The sequence below is a fragment of the Neopelma chrysocephalum genome, unplaced genomic scaffold (genome assembly GCF_003984885.1).
Source record: "Neopelma chrysocephalum unplaced genomic scaffold, ASM398488v2 Primary Assembly neopelma1_22, whole genome shotgun sequence".
Classification (NCBI taxonomy): Eukaryota; Metazoa; Chordata; class Aves; order Passeriformes; family Pipridae; genus Neopelma; species Neopelma chrysocephalum.
The window spans coordinates 30,032,252-30,054,319 of NW_020897689.1; the positions used below are offsets into that span (position 1 = coordinate 30,032,252).

Below are 22,068 nucleotides of genomic sequence, written 5' to 3' on the forward strand. Positions count from 1 at the left end.
ATAAAGGCAGGACTGCAATAGAATCAGGAAACTAAAATAATAGGCTAGCTTGAAGGCTATAAAACAGAATAATATGCATAAACATAAATGCAGGATTATGTATTTTAAATCAAAGGGAGGGTTACAGAACTTCTGCCTTTTTTTTGGAACAGAGGAAATGACACCCTCTGTTGGCAACCCTGACAAGGAAATTAACACGTTAGTGCAAAGCAACACTTAGGTAAAAATGGTAAGAGAGAAATGAGCAGAAAGATTTGCTAAACAAGTTGCAATATGAATTGGAAACAGATCTTTTTCAGGAGAGTCTTGGTTAGCCTGATTATTGCTACAGTATCAATATTCCCACTGTGGTGACTATGTAGCGGCAATATCCCATTGCTGGCTGTAATCAGATATTTAATAAACTCTTACCTGCAGGGAGCAATTCAGTTTGTGAGAAAGTGCCACAAGCTTTGCCTCTGAGGTACTGCAGACAGCACAGCCATCACCGTCCATGGCTACACTGTTCACCAGGACAAAGCTGGAAAAGACCAGGGGGTGGGTGAAGAGAAGTGGGGAGGGCAGGAACGCATTTGTTGCTCATGCACACATGCTGGATAAACTTTATTTTATAAAATGCAAGTGTTTGCAAGTTGGACACAGCTCAACAAAGCAGAATGTAACAGCTTCTGAAATCTCATGCTATAAATCCTCCTCTGAGTATCTGCACTGTAGACATTTCTCTGTCTGGTAGGCTGCTTTATAATCAGTTCTTAATTAGGTGGCACAATATACCTTCTGCTTCATGTTTACACATCAAGATATTTTCACATTTTAACGGATATTCAAGTGGTATTCTCGTGGAATGTTAGAAGTTCGTCACTAAGCTGAATTCTAAGGGAAAGGAGAACTCGCTTTTCTCCCCACACACACTTTAGACGTCAGAGACAGAATTTCAGACATTCAGTTTTTTCAGAACAACTGAAAAGCAAAACAACACTGCATTTGGCTGGCTACCCTGAACAAACGTAGTTTCGCACTTTGCAGTCTCTAGCACAGAAAACAGGATTGTATGTGTAATAGGAGGTTTCCCTGTAGATTTCAAATCACCTTTGAACTTCTGCCAGAAGATTCATACCCATTTAGTCACACATTCAGGATCTGAGATATATTCCAGTTCAATTCAGTATGTTTTACAGACACAAATGAGCTGAATGCCTTCACTTAAGAGATACTAGTCAATACAAAAAAAACCAGTTATTCTCTCTTAGCAAATTAAGCTTTTATACCACACATTTGTTGTAAAATAGTTTATCTCAGAACTTTTCATTAATAGTGCACCTCATTTCAGTTAATGAACATGATACCAAACATACAGTCTGTAACTACACGCACTGCTCTGTTTTATCAAAGGGGATGTGGAGATGTTCCTTAATAATTATTTTTACAACAGCTGAAATACATATCTAGAGGACCCCACATCTGCATGATAAACTACAGCTTTACAGAGAGCATGCATGAAGCTCATAGATCTTCCTAAAATAGACACAACCATTTCTAGACCTGTTGAGAATATTTTTCACATTTGCTTAATTAAGGAACTGCAAGTTTTGAATCTCACATTTACACGAGTGATTACAACCATATGACACATGCCAAATGCAGAGTGGCAGGGGGCCTTCCCCTCGTATATCTGAGCTTTAAAGACAAACACCTTTCCACAAACTCACTCTTGGTTTCCCTCGTCGAACTCCTGCATGGTATCTAAAGGTAACAGGGCACACAGCAGATAACTGCAGCCACGGACACACATCTGTGAGAACAAACTCTGAAACTCTACTCCAAGCCAAAATCAGCTTGTGCATTATTACCCCACCCTGTGGAAAACAGTGGAAAAGCAACTGCTATGTTCCCAAATTCCTCAAACAAGTTAAGTTCTGCAGACTAAAGAAGTTATTAAAATTAATGAAACTTTTAATTTGTAAACACAGAGGAAGTTGGTTTGTGTTTCTTTATGAATCCTTTTGTTATGTTTACAGCCATGGCTCATTACCAGATGCAAGGAAGTAAAAAGGCAAACCAGAGAAATGGATTCTGGCTCCACAATACTTTTCCATTTAAAAGGAAATTGTTACAATTTACCCATCTCAAAGTACAGCTTCCACTGTATATCAAACTACTGGTTTGTACAAAGTGTTTTGGGTTTAACATATCATAAGGTAGATGATTAAAAAGGCTCTAAGTTAAGCTTCCCCATACTATTTCATTAGAAATTCCACTTCTGGTTTTTATCACTGGTCTGCTAGCTCACTAATCGCTGCTCTAAACATTGAAAAAAATTTAAATATACTCACTTTATTCCTTTCCGAGTTATTAGCTTTCCTGAAGTCAAGTTGAAAACCTTTTCAAATCGATTTACCTTGTAAGTAGTCATTCTGTGTCACAGAGCAAAAATACAATTGAGGTAAGAAATTGGCATTGGAACTCATCTGACACAGTTGCTTTACAGGTTGTTGGTCATTCATTCATCTTGCTGCTCCATTATCCAGCTCACACATTCATTCAGCAAACTCACAGGGATGCTCTGACACCACTCATGTCCTCTTTCCCAGTCCCATCAGGGCAAGCACAGCAGAACGAGGGCACTCACACTCTTCTATGCCGAGATAACAGGAAAGGAAATAGCTCCCACTAAACACTTTTCTGACAAGGAGGCCCAACACAAGGATTCCAAGCCAACACAGAAAGATCAGCTCTGAACAACTTCTCATATGATCACAGAAGCATAAAAGTAGCCTGAAACCTGTTTTGTGCACAGGTGGATGTCTTTTAAGGTCTTACCCTAAATTACAATCCTTTCTGATTAAATAATGATCAAAAACTTTCCATATAACCACAAAACAGGTCGCTCAGACACAAAACCAGTTACTGTATGCATGCTGACATTCATTCTTGGCACTTGGGTACTCCTTTCACTGACAAGACTTACTCATAATGAAATCCAATGTCATGATTCCCAACGATGACCACTAGCTCAGTAGAAACTGGATACTTGAACATTTTCCGAAATCTCCTGACATCATCTGCCCATGCCTGCATATAAAAAACAAAAGGAGAAATTAATGCTGTTCCACAGTATCAAAGGGGACCACTAGTATTGCAGTGGGTTTGCACAGCAAGGTTTTGTTACTGGGGGGCTACAGGGGTGACTTCTCTGGGAAGCTGTCAGAAGCTTCCCCTGTGTCCAACAGAGCCAATGCCAGCCAGCTCCAGGATGGAGCTGCCAGTAGCCAAGGCTGCGCCCATCAGCAACAGTGGCAACACCTCTGGGATAACAGTAAGGAAGGCAGAAAAAAACCTGTGCAATTGCAGCCAGAGAGAGGAGCGAGAATATGTGAACAACAACCCTGCAGGCACCAAGGTCACTGAAGAAGGAGGGGGAGGAGGTGCTCCAGGCATCAGAGCTGAGATTCCCCTATGGTGCAGACCATGGTGAAGCAGCCTGGCCTCCTGCAGCCCATGGAGGACCCCAGGCTGGAGCAGGTGGATGCCTGAAGGAGGCTGTAACCCCGTGGGAAGCCCTTGCCAAAGCAGGGTCCTGGCAAAATCTGTGGTGAGAGGACCTAACGCTGGAGCAGGTTTGCTGGCAGGACTTGTGACCCTACAGGGGACCCACACTGGAGCAGTCTGCTCTTGAATAACTGCAGCCTGTGAAAGGGGCTCACATTGGAGAAGTTGGTAGACTGTCTCCCATGGGAGAGACACCACACTGAACAGGGGAAGAGTGTGAGGAGTCCTCCTGAGGAGGAAGGAGCAGCAGAGACAGCATGTGATGAACAGCATCCTCCTGCGCTGCTGGGTGGATGAGGTAGAGAACTGAGAATGTCACTGAGCCCAGGAAGAAGGGAGAGATGGAGGGAAGGTGTGTTAAGATTTGGAATTATTTTCTCAGTACCCTACTCTGATTTGATTGGCAATAAATTAAATTATTTTCCCCGGGTCTCTTTTGCCCATGAGGGTAGTTGTTGAGTGATCTCTCCCCATCGTTACCTTGACCCATGAGTCTTTCTTGTATTTTCTCTCCCCTGTTCAGCTGAGGAGGGGAGTGATAGAGCAGCTTTGGTGGGCACCTGGCATCCAGCCAGGGTCAGCCTATCACAACTATGTAATACAGAAGCACACACTGAGATGTTAACATTTTGTAAGTTTTATATGAGGGGCAAAATTGTCAAGATACTACCAAAAATGAACTCATATCTAAAAGACTAGAAACTTCTACCAACAACAGGACAACTGTGGCAAAAAAACCCAAAGCCTTGCATACCTAGTTTGCTTTCTTCTGTCATCCATTTCCTTCAAGAAATCCTCATTTTTTGAAATAAGAGAGCTGATGATGTCATACCTGAGGTGAGCTCCATTTGCCTTCATCAAAGATATCTCCCAGAATAAAAACAATATCTGGCTGCAGTAACCATAAGGCAGTTTGGAAAGATCTCTCCATCTGCCATTCCCTGAAAGGAAAATACAGAGCCAGTCATCACTGCCTAACCTCTGGATCCTCAACTCTGAATACACAGACACAGCCTGGCAACGGGAAAGGGAAAATGACTTCCACACACTGAAATATGAAAATATAATATGAAATTCAAATTAAATACTTAGAAATCAGCTTTAAGTACAGTACATCTTACCTGGTGGGTAATTCTACCACAATACAAACAGGACCAACACATGCAAGAAGTAATACCAGCTTGTTTATTTTTTTATTACAATTCCATTAAACAGCAATTAACTAGAACAGTGAATTACTATCTCATTAGCTACTATTAAAAATACTAAAACAGGGATAGAGGTTATTAAAAAAAATTAATAATTACCTTCTTAGCTTATCGAACCAATGTCCTTTGATTTCACCAAGTAGGTGAGTATCAGCTAAAATCATGGCCTTTAGGACTGAAGCTGAAGTCTCTTTGTCACCCATGGGAGCTCCACCTTTCACTGCTGGCCATCGGCATTGAAAAATCACCACATAATAAATTAAAAATTCACAAAATATGAACACTGAGGTGACAAAGCCCACAAGTTTCAGCAGAAAACAGAGCCTCTTCTTCAGAGGAAGATTCTTCACAGTAGTTGAGCTAGAACTCAGCATTGCAGCACCAGCATAAGACTCAATGGCTCAGTTCTCTCTTGGACGAAAACAGCTAGGAGTAGTCAAAGGATCACGTTGGGTGTATTGTCAGTACAAAATCCCTGTGGAGAAAATACACAATAAAATATTCATTAAGTCAGCATTCCCTGTGGAAAACTACCATGCAAGGCCTACAGTGTTAGCTTCTTGTCACCCTGAAAGATTTGGGAATGTGTAATTGACCTAAAAAGCAAAGTTGGTCTTCTCCTTCTGGTACACAGACAGCCAATGCCACTGAGCACATAACTGCACTCTCTCCTACCAGGACTAAGGAAACCAGTTTAAAGCCAGCCAGGATCTTGGTGCATGATGCCTTTTTTTAGAACTATACAGTGAAAACTGTGAGTAGGGGTCAAAGATAGGTAACAACAGAGCTTAGCTTGAACAGCAGCAGCAAAAACAACAACAAAAAAATCCTTATAGAATCTTCTGGGTTCAAAAGAATTCTAAAACTGAGTCCAACCCTTAACCCAGCACTGTCAAGTCCCTCATTAAACCATGTCTCTAGGTGCCACATCCACACATCCTTTAAATACCTCCAGGGATGGTGACTCAACCAGTTCCGTGGACAACTCTTTCAGTGAAGAAATTTTTCCTGATGTCAAATCTAAACCTCCCCTAACCGGACATGAGGCTGTTTTCTCTTGTCCTATCACTTGTTATTTGGTAGAAGAGACCAACATCTACCTGGCTACAACTTCCTTTCAGGTAGTTATAGAGGGCAATAAGGTCTCCCCTCAGCCTCCTTTTCTCCAGCCTAAACAACTCCTGGAGGGCACCTTCTGGCACAAGTACATAACATGACTACACCAAATTAATTCCATTAGCACTTGTAATACATCTTGTTGTTACAATCTCCAACAACCAAAAGCAATTTAGTATCCCAGAACAAGTTCACAGGAGCTTTTCAGGAACACAGGCACAGATACATGGCTATCTAGCTAACAATGCTTTGTTTCTAACAAGAGGAAAACAAGAAAAAACCTAAGCCTCAGAAACAGAAACTGCACTACAGCTATAGAGAAACCTGTGTAAATGAACCTAAATTGGTAAGGTAACTGTATTTACTGCTTTCTTGCACCTTGGATAGCTTGTAACCCAAGCAGGTAACTTTTGAAACTACAGTATTTTTTTTCTGCCCTGTTAAATGCTAATCCAAAATATATGTCTTCACTCCAATAAGCCACAGTTGTAACAGAGCTTATTGATTGTTTCACTTGTCTACAAGCATTTAAAAGGAACTCATTATTCCTAGTGTAAGGAGGAAATGCCCCCTTTCACCATTCTCTTTCTTCTACCGTCCTTGACATAAAACACACTTTTCCAGTGGAAGTGCCCCCAAGAAACAAGTGTCCCAACTGAGAGAACAGAGATACCACCCTTACTTTCAGTAAAATCACTTCCAGTAAAAAAAGGCTTCCACGTGCAGCCTCTCAGGGTCTCACTCTGAAGAGCACTGGGTGTCTGAAAGTCCCACTCTTTAAAGGTAAACTGTGGCCCGGTTACAGTAAAAGGGACTCCAGGAGAGCTATAAAGACGTGACTTCACATGCCCACGGACAAAATTCTAGAGGAAACCACAAAATTTTGTCACCCACCCAGGAATGGGATTGCAATTTTGCTTTCTACAATAGAAAAATCCTAACATGGTACTAATGTACAGGATGTTAGCAATTACCGGACTCAGTACTCAGTGATTAGCAACCCATGTGCATTTGAATTGACTAAATCTGATTAAAACTGTGAATATTCAGTGCCTTTGAATCTTAAGACCTGAAGTGTTAGGCACATTAGGACAAAATTACAGAGCCACACAAAACTGGATCTTTCTAAAATTCTGGCCTCAGCTGTATATAGAATACAGAATAAAGTTAAATGCTTAACTGTCCCATGCACTAGCCTATTTGATTTATGTCTCATGGAAACTGAAAACTGACATATGATTATTACATTATTTTTCCAACCAAAACCTCTGTTTGATAATAGTCACTTATTTTCAAACACAAGCTTCCCATATCAGCACTACAAAGTACTTATTCGAGATAAAAAACCATTAGACAGCATCATGAAATATTTCTAATATCCATTATCTAACATTAGCATGACTAATACTTAATTGCATCCAATTCAGTTCTATCTAAACTTGATTTAGCTGGAGAAAGCCACCAGCCAGACGTCACAATTCCACAATACAGTGGAACTACACATAAAGCCTGATTAACTTGTTTAACATTCATCTCATCTGCACTTTAACTAGCAATCAAAATAAAAAAGACCTTGTTTGTACATCTCACACCAAGGCAAGATTAAAGCAGAAGTATCTGTTACCCGACACAGCAACAAGGACAAAAGACAGGTAAGTTCTTAACTAAACACACAAATTTATATGGCTTTATCTTGCACAAACTGCACCTACCCCAGAATTTGGAAGTAGACTTTGGTAGTCCTAGACAGTCTCCTCTTCCAACAAAAACAGTACTAATCTGAACAGCAATTGCCAGTAAGTTGTTTAACTTGCATTAAGCATGTCCAAAAGAAAAAAAAAATCACATCTTCAAGAGCAAAATGATCCCATCAAATGTAAGGAAAAAACCCCCTGCAATTAGTAGAAAATAAAAATATCTTCAAGGCAAAACTGGATTTTCAAAAGTCACAAGCAGCAACTGCCACAATCAAAGCCACAGAGCCGGTTATTTCCACATACGCTCCCTCTCCCATCATTTCTGCTGGTAATCGTTACTATTCTGGGAGTTGTGCCACACATGTGGAAGATGCCAGAGGTCTCCCATCTGCACCCTACATTTCCAGCGTTCCTGATAGTGAAAGAAAAAACAGAAAGGGAAATTTAAAAAAAAAAAAAATCACAGAAAGTCAGTGATGCAGAACGAGCTGAAAGGTAACTGCTACTACTGGTTGAGAGAAATCCTGCCCACCTCGCTCTGCCACCTGCCAGCCCATGGCTGCTCGCATTCCAGCAGAACTGTTTGCTCAGGAATGTGGCTGGACGGCTCCGCGAATCCCTGGGAATGCGGTTTACTCGGAAACCAAGCACATGCAGCAGGGATCTGAACCTCACATACGGGGACCCAAGGAGCGGAGAGCCACAGCCTCTCACACGTGACGGCGAGGCCAAAAGTGATGCTGTCAGGCTGCACACACACTGCAAGATGGAGCTGTGGTTCTGCCTGTCACTGCACAGTGCGTTGCTACTCCTCCCCTTTACATGGCTCATTGTTAAGATTAGACTAGAGTCTGGTTTCCTAGAGCTTGGGGACCTTAGTTATGAGAAAAGACTGAAGGATTTCTCACTGTTTCTTGGTCTAAATGTATGTGAATGGCCTGATGCAAAAACGAGTTTTAAAAGTTTCAAAAGCTAATCACAAAGGTGAGATCAGTATTTTCACCATATTACTTTCAATTGTTTGAGCAGAGAACTTTATAATGAAAAATATTCTGATCTTCAGTAGCTGGCAAACAGCAAAATTCTGCTAGTCACAGCAATTTTTTATGCAGTCAATGTATACATTCTTTCGGCAGCGGAAACCCTGAACTTTTCCTAATCTACGTCTGAAGAAGGATTTTTGCACGACATTTAAAAATTAGCCTGTGGACAAGGGCAATTACTGATTAATTTAACAACAGGACCAAAGTTTAAACATGCTAGAAGTATAACTTTATACCACAAAACTGTGGGGAAAAATGCTCCAGTGATTAGCACCGATTCCTTCTCCAGCACTCATGTCTATTTTGCTTATCAACAAGTTAGAAACATTTTTGCACTTGTAATTCTTCCATTATACATGCTATTCTTCCTGTTTTCTTCCATCAAGTTTACTGGAAATGCAGACTTCTATCACGCCTCTTTTCTTTCCCTTTTCCATCTCTGTTCGGAACGTTATCCAGCTTTAATTCACAAGTAAGCCGAGAATGAAACAAGGGAACACAATGCTCTACAGCCAGAGCAGGAAGCAAGGAGTTACCTTCTGTGTCACATAGTGAATATGTAACGCTGAACACATCATATGCTTTGAGGTAAATTTCTTTATTAATTTACAACTACATAAAACTGTCCTAACAAACCAAGTTGGATACAAGAATCTTAATCCTACTCCTAGTCCTACCTCTCATGAGTGTGCACATATTTTTATGAAGCTGAAGAAGCTGTATTAGGTTATAAGCAAGCTTAGTTTTTCTAGCCTTATGATAGTTTTCACTTAATTCTTCCATCACAATGCCACAAAGCTACAGATTTACAACTTTCAGAAAAATACAGTTCTATAATGTAACTATGTTAAACTTTTGTGAAATGTAGTTACAAACAAGTTCAGGTTCAAAATCTCACAAGGTTCTGCAAGCTACAGTTGCAACTGGGAGTTGTCTCTTTTCATGCCAAGCTCTGAAGCAACATGGTATTTTTGCCTTATGAATCGTGCCTCTCTGCACTCCACTCTCCTTTTTAGCTCTTCAAATACCAGAGCTCTTCAAGTACCTCACTCTTCAACCAAATAAGAGCTTCTGATGAATTCTTCTTTTGATCCTGCAAAACAACTTTCTGACCCATCTTTCTGAATACACTCTTTCCAATTCTGAACCCTAAATCCTTCCTTCATCCACATATTTTAACTTATTATTGTGATTAAAGAAAAACTCCAAGGAGAGATTTAGCATTTTTCTTTCAAGAAACCCCTTGGCAATGATTTAATGATAGAATTAATTTTTGTCTGCATTAGCACATCCTTAGCGCTAAAATTCACAAAGACTGCCAAATCTACGCATCCAATTTGATTTAGCTTACAGAAAAGCATAAATTGGGAAATTCAAAGATTTTGTCATATTCCCATAAACACCCACAATCACTCCTACGATGAATGTATTTCATAAGTGTGAAAGAGAAGGCTTTGAAACGTAGTTGAAGTTATACAGACCACAGTTTATTTAAAAACCATATAAACAAAAAATCAAAGGCACAAAATACAAAAACATTTCAGAGAAGCTTGTTAGGATCATATTAATAAATCCATAACATTATCAAAATGAGGTACCACTTAAGCTGTGGTAGGTTTAAATGTTGCAGTAAGTATAAAAAAAATGTGGAAACTCTACTTGCCATTAAATTAACCAGTAGTTACAAATGTGCTGTAAAAGGAAGCCCATACATTACACTTATTTGTTTCAAGCACTTTTCATACTCATAGTTTAGTTTCAGACATTCCTGTACAGCATGCTTTAGATCTTCTACCTCTTCAAAAAATTCCTAGGAAAATCAAAAAATATTCACCTTAAACTTTCTTTCAAAGACATTCTCAATATGAGCTAGTCAGCATTTCAGTTCCTCAAAAGTTCAAAGACACCCTCTACATTTTTATTATGCAAACACAGCTATGGTGAAATACAGCAATCAACTATAACCTCATGTAACAACGTAAAACTCTGCCCCGAACACACAATGCAAGCAGAATTCAAGTTATGTTAGAGCCTGGAGTACAGACTAATAATAGGAAAGACTAATTAAAAAAAAGGGAAAAAATGTTGACTTATCAGGCAGCTACAAAATGACAGTCCAGAATGACAAGGGAATAGTGTCACAGTCCTCTGTGCAAAAACACAACTACACCTCTCAAAATTAGACAGTAGCAGAGAGCACACCATTAACTTCGAGAATCCAAAAGCTGCAAGGCTATGAATAGGGACAAATGAGCAAGGAGAGAGATGGAGAGTATATTAAGGAACAAGAAGTTAGTATTTGAAGAAGACAACACTAAAGAGCTTAAGATGGAAAAATGGATACCATATTTAGATCTAGAAAGATGTAAAATCTTGTTAGACCTTAACTGCTTTGTAAATTGCTAGTACCTGTTCAGAACTTCAAGTACAACTACATTGTGTTAATGAATCTCCTATTTCAGATTAGGATCTATTATTTCTCACTACAGTATGTTAAAAAGTTCGATTTTCATATTCAAAAGGATAAGATTTATGATGCATTAAACTTGACATAGCCTAAAACACTATCCAACAGGTTCAACTGTCTCAGATAAAAGCAAGTGACATTAAAGGAGGGGGAAAAGAGCAATATGTGAGGCTACACAGAACATAAAGAGACAGGCCAATATGAAATCCACAGAAAAAAGTTCTGTTGAACATGGAATCATAGAATGGTTTGGGTTGGAAGAGACAAAGATCACCTAGTTACAGCCCCCCTGCCATGGGCAGGACATGTTCCACTAGATCAGGTTGCTCAGGCCCACAGCCAACCTGGACTTGAACAGTTCCAGGGATGGAACATCTACAACTTCTCTGGGCAACCTGTTCCAGTGCCTCACCACCCTCACAGCAAAGAATTTCTTCCTAATATCTCATCTAAACACACCCTATTTCAGTATAAAGCCATTGCCCCTTGTCCTGTCACTACATGCCCTTGTGAAAAGTCCCTCTCCTGTTTTCTTGCAGGCCCCCTTTAGGTAATGGAAGGTGCTATGAGGTCTCCCCAGAGCCTTCTCTTACCCAGGCTTAACAACCCCAACTCTCTCAGTTTGTCTTCAGAGGAGAGGTGCTCCAGCTTATTTAATGTCAGGCTGTGTGGTTTCACGTTCTCATATTGATCCTTTTGCAATTATACTATCCCAGAATGGATAACTGAGCACATAGTTCTAGTTAGACTTAATTCAAATACTAGACAAACCCAGATTCATAGAAATAATCTTCATATATGGAACAATGTTTTGTTCAGCTCCTGCAACTCAAGTCTATTGAGCAATTCTGACCCTTTGTAAGTGAAGTCAGAAATTGCAGGGAAATATATGGACAGAAAGTGGAGTGTAATTACTGAAGTCTTCATTTCACCAACCTTGGAAACTCCTATCTACCAAAGTAACAATGTATCTACCTACATCCATCTGTATTTGACATTTTCTCCTGCCTATTCTTCTTTTTTTAATTAATAGCTACATACATCTTAAATAACATACAGTGACTTAAAACTACCTAAAAAAGGGTCACTGATAAAAAGTCATGACCTCAGATTTACATATTTGTCTTCTGGAAGATGAAACTTTTAGCCACAAGTTGTCCCTAATTCCCAAACACGGGGATCTAGAATTCACCCTGGCTCAGTGTTCTACCAGTTTCACACCCAGTGAACTACCATCGTCTTCTACTGCTACCCCTTAATGAAAGCTAGCTTGAAGTTATTTAGTTTGTGAGAAAGGACTGCAAGGTAAGAAAACAGATTCTTAAAAAAAAAAAAATCCAATACAAGACCTGAGAAATAAGCAAAAAACAGTTTAAACAAGTCTGTTGCTGAAAATAAAACCTTATGTCAGCACATTAAACAGAGCCCTCTATAGCTAGATAAGATCTCTTCATCTTCTTACATTATTTCAAGAATTACCAAATTTTCGCACTTTCATTTTCTACACCTATTGATCTGTCACAGAAACTTCAAAGCCTCTGCCCTCCCCAAGCTTGGAGTTCTGTCAGAGGCATAACTTTGATATGTTTGAGTTCAGGAGAAAATAGCTTTCTTTTCACTGAAATCATGAAGCAATAAAAGTTATCAGTCAAAAATCTATTCTTATTCTCTCTGCAAGTACCTGTTGGAAGAAATTAAGACTGTACCAGCAGTTACAATTTAATGTCAAAACAAGCAATGTCAAAACAAGCTGAGGCAAATAATCTTTCATAAAGGAATTCAAATAGCCCAAACATTAAAAAAATAAAAAATCCACAGCTATGGATTAAAACCAAAAATAAAGCCAAAACCATAAAATTAAAATTGCATTATTCCTCTTCCTTAGCCAAGCAGCACTGTAGGACATGAATGTTTCAAGGAGCCATTCATTTCCATCTCTCTCAGGATGCTATGCACTGATTTTTTATGTATTTGGCTTCATAACAACATATGTTCAGCCTAAAGATGTTTTGGTTCAGGCAGAAAAGTTAGTTTTTCAAAAATCACCTCCTGTTAAACTTGTCTTAAAATAAATTACCTTGTCTAATCCAGCTAATTCATTTTTTAGTGCTCTCTTTTCTGCAGACAACTTTCCATTTTCTTTCTTCAGCTTTTTAATCTCCTTCAACAATAGCTCTACATTCAAATAAAAAAATGTAGACTTCAACCAATACAGTCAACCTCCCACTCATATGAATCATACGACAGCTAAAGAGCTGCCTACCTTTTGTGTTATTAGAAAATTAAAGTACCTTTTTCATAAAGTGATTTATTCTTAAGATTTGGCTCAGAACATACCCAAGTACTACAAAAGATAGCAGCATTTGCCAACTGGATAATCTGAATTTGCCAGATTCTTAGAATGGAGGATTATTTTACTTTAAAATCCACAAAACATACATCACATGCTTCAATTACCTTTTTCTGACTTACAAGAGGGTCACATTAGCCCTTGTTGACAGCACATTTCCTGAAAATTATGCCTACATTATAAGATCTCTTCCACCTCTTTTCTATGCTTTTAAGTAGAACAGGATTGCACCTTAACTCGTGGATTTACTTGTGAGGAAGAACATGCTGAAATCAGTACTGCCTAGGTTTGTCCAACATTTTAGGGCTAAACCCAGGTTATTTTGTATATCAGTGTCTGAAAACCAAAGAATGGTGCAGTAAACATTATTACTAAGAGATCTGCATAGATACATCTTACCAGAGTAAAGAATAAACAGCTCTAAATACAGCCATACACTCCTTTTTATCAACCTACCAATTCCAGAAAAAGAAAACAGCAAACATTTAATCACAAACAAATGCAAGGCTGAATCCTAGACTACAAGATGCCATTTTTACATAACAGGTTTTCAAAAATGAAAAGAACATTTTAGATAATGCTGGTTGAAGTAGAAGAATGGCCTCTAGGTCAGAAATGAAATGCATTCTCTCTGATGGGCATACTGGAAGGAACATCATCAGAATTAACGGCACCATTACCTAAATATTTACTGCAACAGGATTCCTTCTCTTCAGAAATGTCCCTGTGAGAAGTTATTCCTCGCTCTGAGGTTCGACTTCTTTTTCCAGAAACAGCACTAGTTTTCCAAGACACCTTTTTACATTCCAGTTGTTCAATTCTTTGCCTCTGCTCTTGAAGATTATGCTCTAGCTCATGAATTTTAATCTGTTGAGAAAAATTTTTTAAAATGCATAGAAGAAACACAGTTCAACTGAATATCACTGAAAACACATTCTGAATACAAACCTAGAGGTTTCATTTGCTGACTTAAAACTACATTCATCCAAAAGGTCTGAAAGGAGAAAAAAGAAAAAGCTTCACATCAAGTGAAGCTTTGCATACATCAAGTGTTTTAAAAAAATCTGTGAGCACATGCTTGCAAGACAATCATGGAATCACAGAATGGTTTGGGTTGGAACGGACCTTAAAGACCATCCTGTTCCAACCCCCCTGCCACGGGCAGAGACCCCTTCCACTAGACCAGGTTGCTCAAAGCCCCATCCAAAATGGCCTTGAAAACACTTCCAGGGGTGGGGCATCCACAACTTCTCTAGGCAACCTGTTCCAGAACAATATAAATGGACAAAGATACTAAACCTTCCCTCACAGCAAAGCATACCTTCCTGGCAGCAATTCCCAACTTCTAAGAAAAAGTACATATAGTCCAAATTATAATGAATACTAATTCACAAACAAATAAAGCACCAATGAGGAAGTGAGACTGGCCAACCGCAATGCTTGATCAATTGCCCAAAGAGGAAATTGAACCACTAGAACCTGGTCACACAACCCTACCTTCACTTCAGTTATGATGTTAGTCTCTTTGCACAGCAAGCTCACAGGTCTTGCTACCTGAAAGAAGACTATTTGCCTCCATTTGGTTTGCTACTGCTGAATTTCTGAAATAAATCAGCTCTTGACACACATAGAAAAATATCAGGGCAAGGCAGGTCAAAAGATGTACATACAATTGGAAGGACAGGTAGGTAGATGAGTAAAGAAAAAAGCAAGGAAAGGGGAAACAGCTTTCTGTTACCAGGGACAAAAGTTCATTTTCAAAGGGAACTACAGGCTACTCTCCATTATCTCAACGTCATGAGAAACAAAAATAAGTATAACAGGAAAAGCATGATCTCATTTCACAAATGTAAGAAATACTTTCCAGTCTCCCTAAAAGCTTACGTTTGGCTATTTGATAGCACCTCCTACAAATTCTACTTACAGTGAGATTTTTAATTGCTTCACTTTGCTCCTTGCTTTTTTTGCTTTCTCTAACGTAACGTTTCTGTAGCTCATTATACATATGAAGCAGTCTAAAACAGAAGAAATGCATAAATTGCAGTAAAACACAAAACCCAAAAAACATGCATCCTTTATGGCAAAGGTATTAGAGACACCCCACAGAGATCACTTGGGCTGTAGCTGCACTGCAGAGACTTGTAACAGAAATATTTAAGATGGGCGTGAATGAAGTGAGACTGTCAACACGGAAAGAGAAAGCACCAGAAAATAACAATAAGCAAGTTAAAAGAATGGTTTGTATGGATGGCAAAGAATCCCTTTCACTCAGCCAGACTGATGACCCTGTTTTGTCCAGCAGACATGGCCACATTCTGATTAAACCTCAGTGAAAATGACTCTTTGATGCAAGACCTATACACCAGCAACAGGAGAGTGGCAATGACTGCAGCGTGTCACATATATAATTCCTCTCCCTTTTAGCACAACAGGAATAGCACAAGGACACTCCTAAAGGATTTTAAAATGTTTGTCCAGAAACTAATTTCTTGCTACCAATGAAGAACCCATAATGAGGACACATGAGGCAGAGTCCACAGCTCTCTGTGTTGCACAAAACATCTCATTGCTACCAAGTGTGTAGCTGTGAGGATACGAGTGAGTGAAATCTATGAGAAAATGAGTGAGTGGGCAAAAATCAATGTAAAATAAACAGATTTGGGATGTTATCTTTCTCCTTGATATTATCTTCCATAGACTTCTGCTGCACTAATTTCCTGCCATATTATATAGCATTCAGTTTCCATATATGAGGGCCAGAACATAACTGATTATTGTTTTCCTATTTTTTCTAGTAATTCATACTAAGTCATGACTGCACACTACAAACAGGATGAGCTAGACTGTAGCACAGCACAGCTTTGTAAAACAACATACAAACAGATGCCAGGCAAAAAAGGTAGGTCAGGTTAACTGCATCCTAATACAGAGTGGGTCTAGCACTTGATTCAAAGACTAACTTGGACTTCTTCCCCATAAGCATCTAACTAGGTACTCAATTCCAGGCCAGAGCCAGTCACCCAGTCTTCTATGAAGTTTGCAAAGAGAGTCTGGTACACTGAAAAGGTATTTAACAAAACAAAAACACACCAAAAAAAACCCAAACCAAACCAAACCAAAACAAAAAAATTAAAAGGGCGTTCTAAAGACACCTAAAGAAAAGATTAAAAACAGGGTGCTTGGCCAAAAAGCCGTAGGGACTGCCTCAATCTGAGTAAGATCCACAGCCCATTTATGTAAGTGAACAAAAAGTAGCCTTAGAAGAGATGGAGCAGTTTGTTTTACAGTCAAGTCAGAGAAGAATGGAACAATATTTTATGTCACTTCCTAGTTATTAAAATGTTTCAATGTATATTTTATCAAATAAAAAATGTATCTTTTGCATCAGAAGAGCAGTTACAAGAGATTCATTCTAGCATTAATTGGCAAACTACAATAAGTAGTGGCTCAACTCTAGAATTAATCAGACTGAAGAGTAAAATCACTTCTCTGGCTTATTTTGAAAACAGTATCAGCCTATAAATTTTCTATACACATAAAACTGAGCTATACAAAACGAGTTAAGAAAGCTGCCACAAAATAGAAGGTGGTTAAAAAAAATCTACAAAATCCTAAAAAAACGCTACACACACATAAAGAAGCTTCCCGGGTCATTAAATTTTTCTCAATTAAAGATTTGAGAAAGAAATCCATTTTGTTCTTTCTTTAGTGCCATTTTCAAGTTTAATCTAAGGTTTTGTAAATCCTTTTAAAATGCAAATGATTTTCCACTGTTTCAAAGGCTGAAAGCCACCTCACCTTCATAAGTTATAAATTTCACTGACTTAACCATGAACAACATATTCTACCCTACAGAGAAGAATATTTACTACTGTGAAGAAGCAACTTTCAAGAACTCACCTGACACTGTCACACTCTAGAATAAAATCCTTGCTGTCTCCACCCTTATGCCATAAATGGGTTTCTGTTTGAACCTGAACACTTAATTGAAAGAAAAACAACAGCTTAATAAACTTAGATTTTACAATTCAATTGGATCAAAGAAAACAACTGAAAAAAAGCCAAGTTGCTTTTCAGTTTGATTTTACAGTAGAGGTTTCCACGCAGGATCATAAACACACCAAAATTTTTGCAGACCACTACTTAAATCCTGGCAGGACACTTTCCAAAACACTGGCACTACAGTTTTCCAGGTCCAAAGGTCTCGGTTTCTAAATCTTTTAAATAGCATTGATGCAATTTAACTATCTTACTACTGTTTGGTGGAAAAATAAATGTAAAAGTCTTTGCAGTTAGACAGAGAGTACATTGGCTAAGCAGGTGTATTACTTGTTGATAGTAAAACTGTTTTTTTCACTACAATAATGAATTCTGTACAAGTTGCCCCAGACAGTCTTTGTTCCTTTACATGCCTCAAGCATCTTCTACCTCCACCATCCTGGTCACAGATGGCCCCTCAAAATATGTGCACTAGATAAGGCCTAGTTCATCTGAAAACATGAAGGTAAAAGTCCTGAAATGTTGCACTTCTTTTGATGCAAAAAGAAACATTTGACACTTCTTACTCTCTGCTTGTGCCACAGTCATGCATTAACTGCTGCAGGTGCAACTTTTCTTGGATATGACCCAGATTCTTTTCTAGCTCCTTATTTTTTATGTGTAGTCTTTTCACCTTCTTGACTAACTGTTCATTTTCATCACTGAGCTGAAAAGGAAGAGAATTTAAAAAAAATAAAAATCAAGGAACATTTTTAGATCAGGTACTTAGTAGGCTGATAACATTAAAATTCTCTCCCAAAAGCTTTACTACATTTATCTTAAACTATACAAACATGTAAAGAAAAACAGCAGGAAAAACAATCGGCTTCAAATTTTATGAAAATTTGACTAAAACAAACCTTCTTTAACACGCATATTAAAGGTTTCTAATATATGTTCGTAACTCATTAAGGAATATAGGGAACTGGCTCTGTATTTAAAATTAATCACAAAGGGACAAAACCTCAGAGTTTTCTGTTACAGTGCTAAACCATAAACATCAGCTCCACAACTAAGCTCGTGTTTATGTTATTACCGGAGCCAAAGGAATAAGCTACAGCCGCACTAGCAGAACTTCTTGGGTGCACAACCGCTGAACCACGCCCAGCAGTATGCAGTCATATAGACAATATATACAAAAATATATATTATATATAGCAATAACTAATATATAAATATATATATAAATATATAAATATATTAGTTATTGCTATATTATATGTAGTAATACATATTACTATATTACATATAGTAATAAATAGTATATATGGCATATATTATTGCATAGGATATATAAAATACTATATAATTATATAGAATATTATATAATTATATAGACTATATTATATAAGGCAATATATAACTATACTATAATACAGTTATATATTAATATATTATACTTCTATATATACAGCATATATTACCATATTATAATACTATAATATATATTTTTTTTGTTTGTGTGTGTGTATAGATATAGATGCAAACTATAACTCTATTGCCTTAACTCAGAGGGAATTAAGTAAAAAAGATTCTATGTGCCAGCAGAAGGAAGAGCAGACGGCACCGAGACCCCGCGTTCTGCCCTAAGCCTGAGCTTTGCCCCCAGGGCAAACCTGGCCGCTCCCGAGCGCTCCCGGCGCCGTGCCCGGGACGGGACGGGACGGGACGGGTCTCCGGGGAGCCGAGGCGGCGCTGCCGAGGGCCGCACTCACTTGGAGGCACCTGTGGAGGGCGGGCAGGGCCATGGGAAGCGCCGGGAAGGCCGAGACACCGGGCGGGACCCGCCGCAATGCCCCGGCCGGATGTGCTGCGAGCGGGGCACGTCATAGCCGAGCGACCGCCGGGGTTCCGGGACACCTGGCGCCATCCCTCCTTCCCGGGGAATGGCGGCGATCCTCTGCCTCTGGAGCCGCCCTAAAAACACCGCAGTCTCTGCTTGTCGCTTTTAAATTGTCACTTTTAAATTGTCACCAAGTTTCACTTGGTGGGATTCCTGGGGTGTCCTGCGCAGGGCCAGGAGGTGGGTTCGGAGGTGGGTTCGTGCAGGTCCCTTCCAGCTCAGCAGATTCAATGATCCTGTGACTTTCTGTGACTAAAAGGTACCGGGTGGGTGGGATTGAGAACGCTGCCGACCACGGACCTGCACGAATATATTTGTACACCAACACACACCAAGTGATGTATCTCTGCAAAAGCAGGTTCTGCATCTCCCGCCCCCAGCACAACAGGTACAGGCTGTTCCAGTAACATCCACCGAGGCAGGAGAAAAGGGCATGCCTGGTAATGCTGCTACCCAACCAGGTGGGGGCTGTATCCTTGGTGTTCGTGGTACTTGCTATTGCTACTGTTTGCTGGGCTTTGCCTTTGTGTACAAATATCTAAAGGGAGGGGATGCCAAGAGGATGGAGCCAGGCTCCTCTCGGTGGTGCCAAGCAATAGGACAAGAGGCAACAGGCAGAAACTGGTGGAAGTTCCACCTGAACTTGAGGAAGAACTTCCTTACTGTGCAAGTGACCTCACACTGGAACAGATTACCCAGAGAGGTTGAGGAGTGTCCCTCACTGGAGATATTTAAGAACTGTCTGGACACAATCCTGTGCCATGTGCTCTGGGATGACCATGTTTGAGCAGGGAGGTTGGACCAGATGACCCACTGTGGTCCCTTCCCACCTGACCCATTCTGTGATTTGGTTTTTGTATTTTGCTGTTATTTTTGGCAGACAGGTTAGAGGGCATACAGGCAGAATGAAAGCATTCCACCCTCACAACAGACTGTACCTTACAGACACCATATCAACAGCAGGCACTCACCAGCCATGAGAAGTTTATCCATTCCAGCAAGATTGACCCAAGGCAGTGATTACTGCCTGCTGGTCTCCCTAGCTTTTACTATTGGCAGTTTAAAACCCTTCCTGTTCCTCTCTCATTTGCTAGGTCTCAAATCTAAGTCTTCATTTGTTCTCTGCATCTCCTGTCTTTGTACAAAATGTTGCCTCTCGTTTCTTAAAGCACATCACATGTTCCCATCTTTTTTTCTTTTTTGATGTAAAATGTTGCCAGATGCCACCCACCCCTTCATCTTGACCACGTAGCCCACCTGACTGCAGAGCCTGGCAAATCTTGCAGACTCATAGATTCATAAAGATCATCTAATCCCAACCCCCCTGCCATGGGCAGGGACACCTCCCACTAGACCAAGTTGCTGAAGGCCTTATCCAGCCTGGGCTTGAACACTGCCAGGGTTGGGGCATCCACAGCTTCTCTGGGCAACCTGTTCCAGTGCCTCACCACCCTCACAGTCAAGAATTTCTTCTGTATATATAACATAAATTTCCCCTCTTTCAGTTTTACCCATTACTCCTTGCCCTATCACTACAGCTCCTAACAAACAGTCCCTCTCTGGCTTCCTATCTGTGGGCCCCCTTCAGGTACTGGAAAGTTGATGTGAGGTCTCCATGCAACCTTCTCTTCTGCGGGCTTGAACAGCCCCAACTTTCTCAGCCTGTCATGCCAGGGAAGAGTGGGGAGATGACAGCAGCTCAACACTGCCTACTTGTGAGTCTGCGGTTTACCGAAAACATGGCACAAGACAGGTCACATTAGGCTGTGAGTGGAAACTGTAATCAGATTAAGGGAGGTGGCACACAGCTTTGGCTCCAGGGCACAACCCCAGCATCTCTCCTCCTCTGCTCTCAACCCAGTCACTCATCTGTTCAACTTCTTGAACTTCACACAGGGGTCACAGTGAAAGGTGAAAGCCTTGTCTACATTCAGCTCAGCCTTCACTGTGCTGAGCTGAACGGACACAAGATCCAAGCTCTGAGGCTGTCAGCAACCTGAAAGTGCGTGTGAGGGAAGGATGTGCCCGTGGTGTTAACTGCTGCCAGGAATCCTGTTTGTGAAGATTTCTGAGTTGGTTCCACAGTTGCAGAAGTAGCCACCCAACACTGCTAATTCTTGGGGCCCATGACAATTCACCTTGTCCACAAATAGCCTGGCATCAAAGTTGCTACTTCAGTCAGCAACTAACATTGAATGAATTACCAACTTGCAGTTCACACTATGGAAACCAGGAGGTCACTTCTTGATACAGCTGGGTACAGCTACTAGCCACAGTAGCAGTAAGGAAAAATAAAACTGGGGGTGGGATAGGACCAGCCAGCAATTGTAATGGTGCTGCAGAGAAAGGGAAGTCCCATTTTCAGATGGAGTAGCAATACCCTGAGATGCAATTACTCAGTTCTATTCTGGTTTATCCAGAACAAACAAGATCTCAGGTGAGGAGTCTATAAGACAGGAATAAAAGTTACATACAGAAGAAAATACAGCATATTATATACAGAGGGTTTGAAATAAGAATCATTTTAACTGAGTTTATCTTTGGTTACTGTAAAGGACAGTAGTAATTGTTTCCCGTGTACTGCAGAGGAGAATGAGCAGAAATAAAGTTACTTTCCAACAGAGATTAGTTCAATTTGCTATCAAAGAAAAAAAATACACATAGTTCTCCCTCACTAGATATTTTAATAAACACATCAGAAAATGATCAGGCATTACTTTGAATACAGGTATACCTAATATGCACAGCATAGTGGCA

The 22,068-nt window shown here is 39.9% G+C and overlaps 1 protein-coding gene across 7 annotated transcripts in view; it reads right to left on the minus strand.

Annotated features, from left to right (window-relative positions):
- The window catches only part of MPPE1 (metallophosphoesterase 1), a 33,292-nt gene that overhangs the window by 5,462 nt on the left and 5,762 nt on the right, over positions 1 to 22,068 (minus strand). Inside the window, exons 1-7 of one of the 7 annotated variants that reach the window (XM_027676798.1) lie at positions 19,184 to 19,274; positions 17,331 to 17,411; positions 4,857 to 5,232; positions 4,382 to 4,490; positions 2,969 to 3,072; positions 2,334 to 2,414; positions 412 to 520 (exon numbers count right to left, since the gene is read on the minus strand). In XM_027676798.1, the coding sequence (XP_027532599.1) occupies positions 412 to 520; positions 2,334 to 2,414; positions 2,969 to 3,072; positions 4,382 to 4,490; positions 4,857 to 5,131 (678 nt within the window). In that variant the 5' untranslated portion in view covers positions 5,132 to 5,232; positions 17,331 to 17,411; positions 19,184 to 19,274. Of the gene's footprint in view, positions 1 to 411; positions 521 to 2,333; positions 2,415 to 2,968; positions 3,073 to 4,381; positions 4,491 to 4,856; positions 5,233 to 6,555; positions 6,764 to 7,585; positions 7,996 to 17,330; positions 17,412 to 17,995; positions 18,013 to 19,183; positions 19,287 to 22,068 lie in introns of those variants that run through there. The other 6 variants (XM_027676809.1, XM_027676827.1, XM_027676818.1 and 3 more) reach the window with 6 other exon arrangements.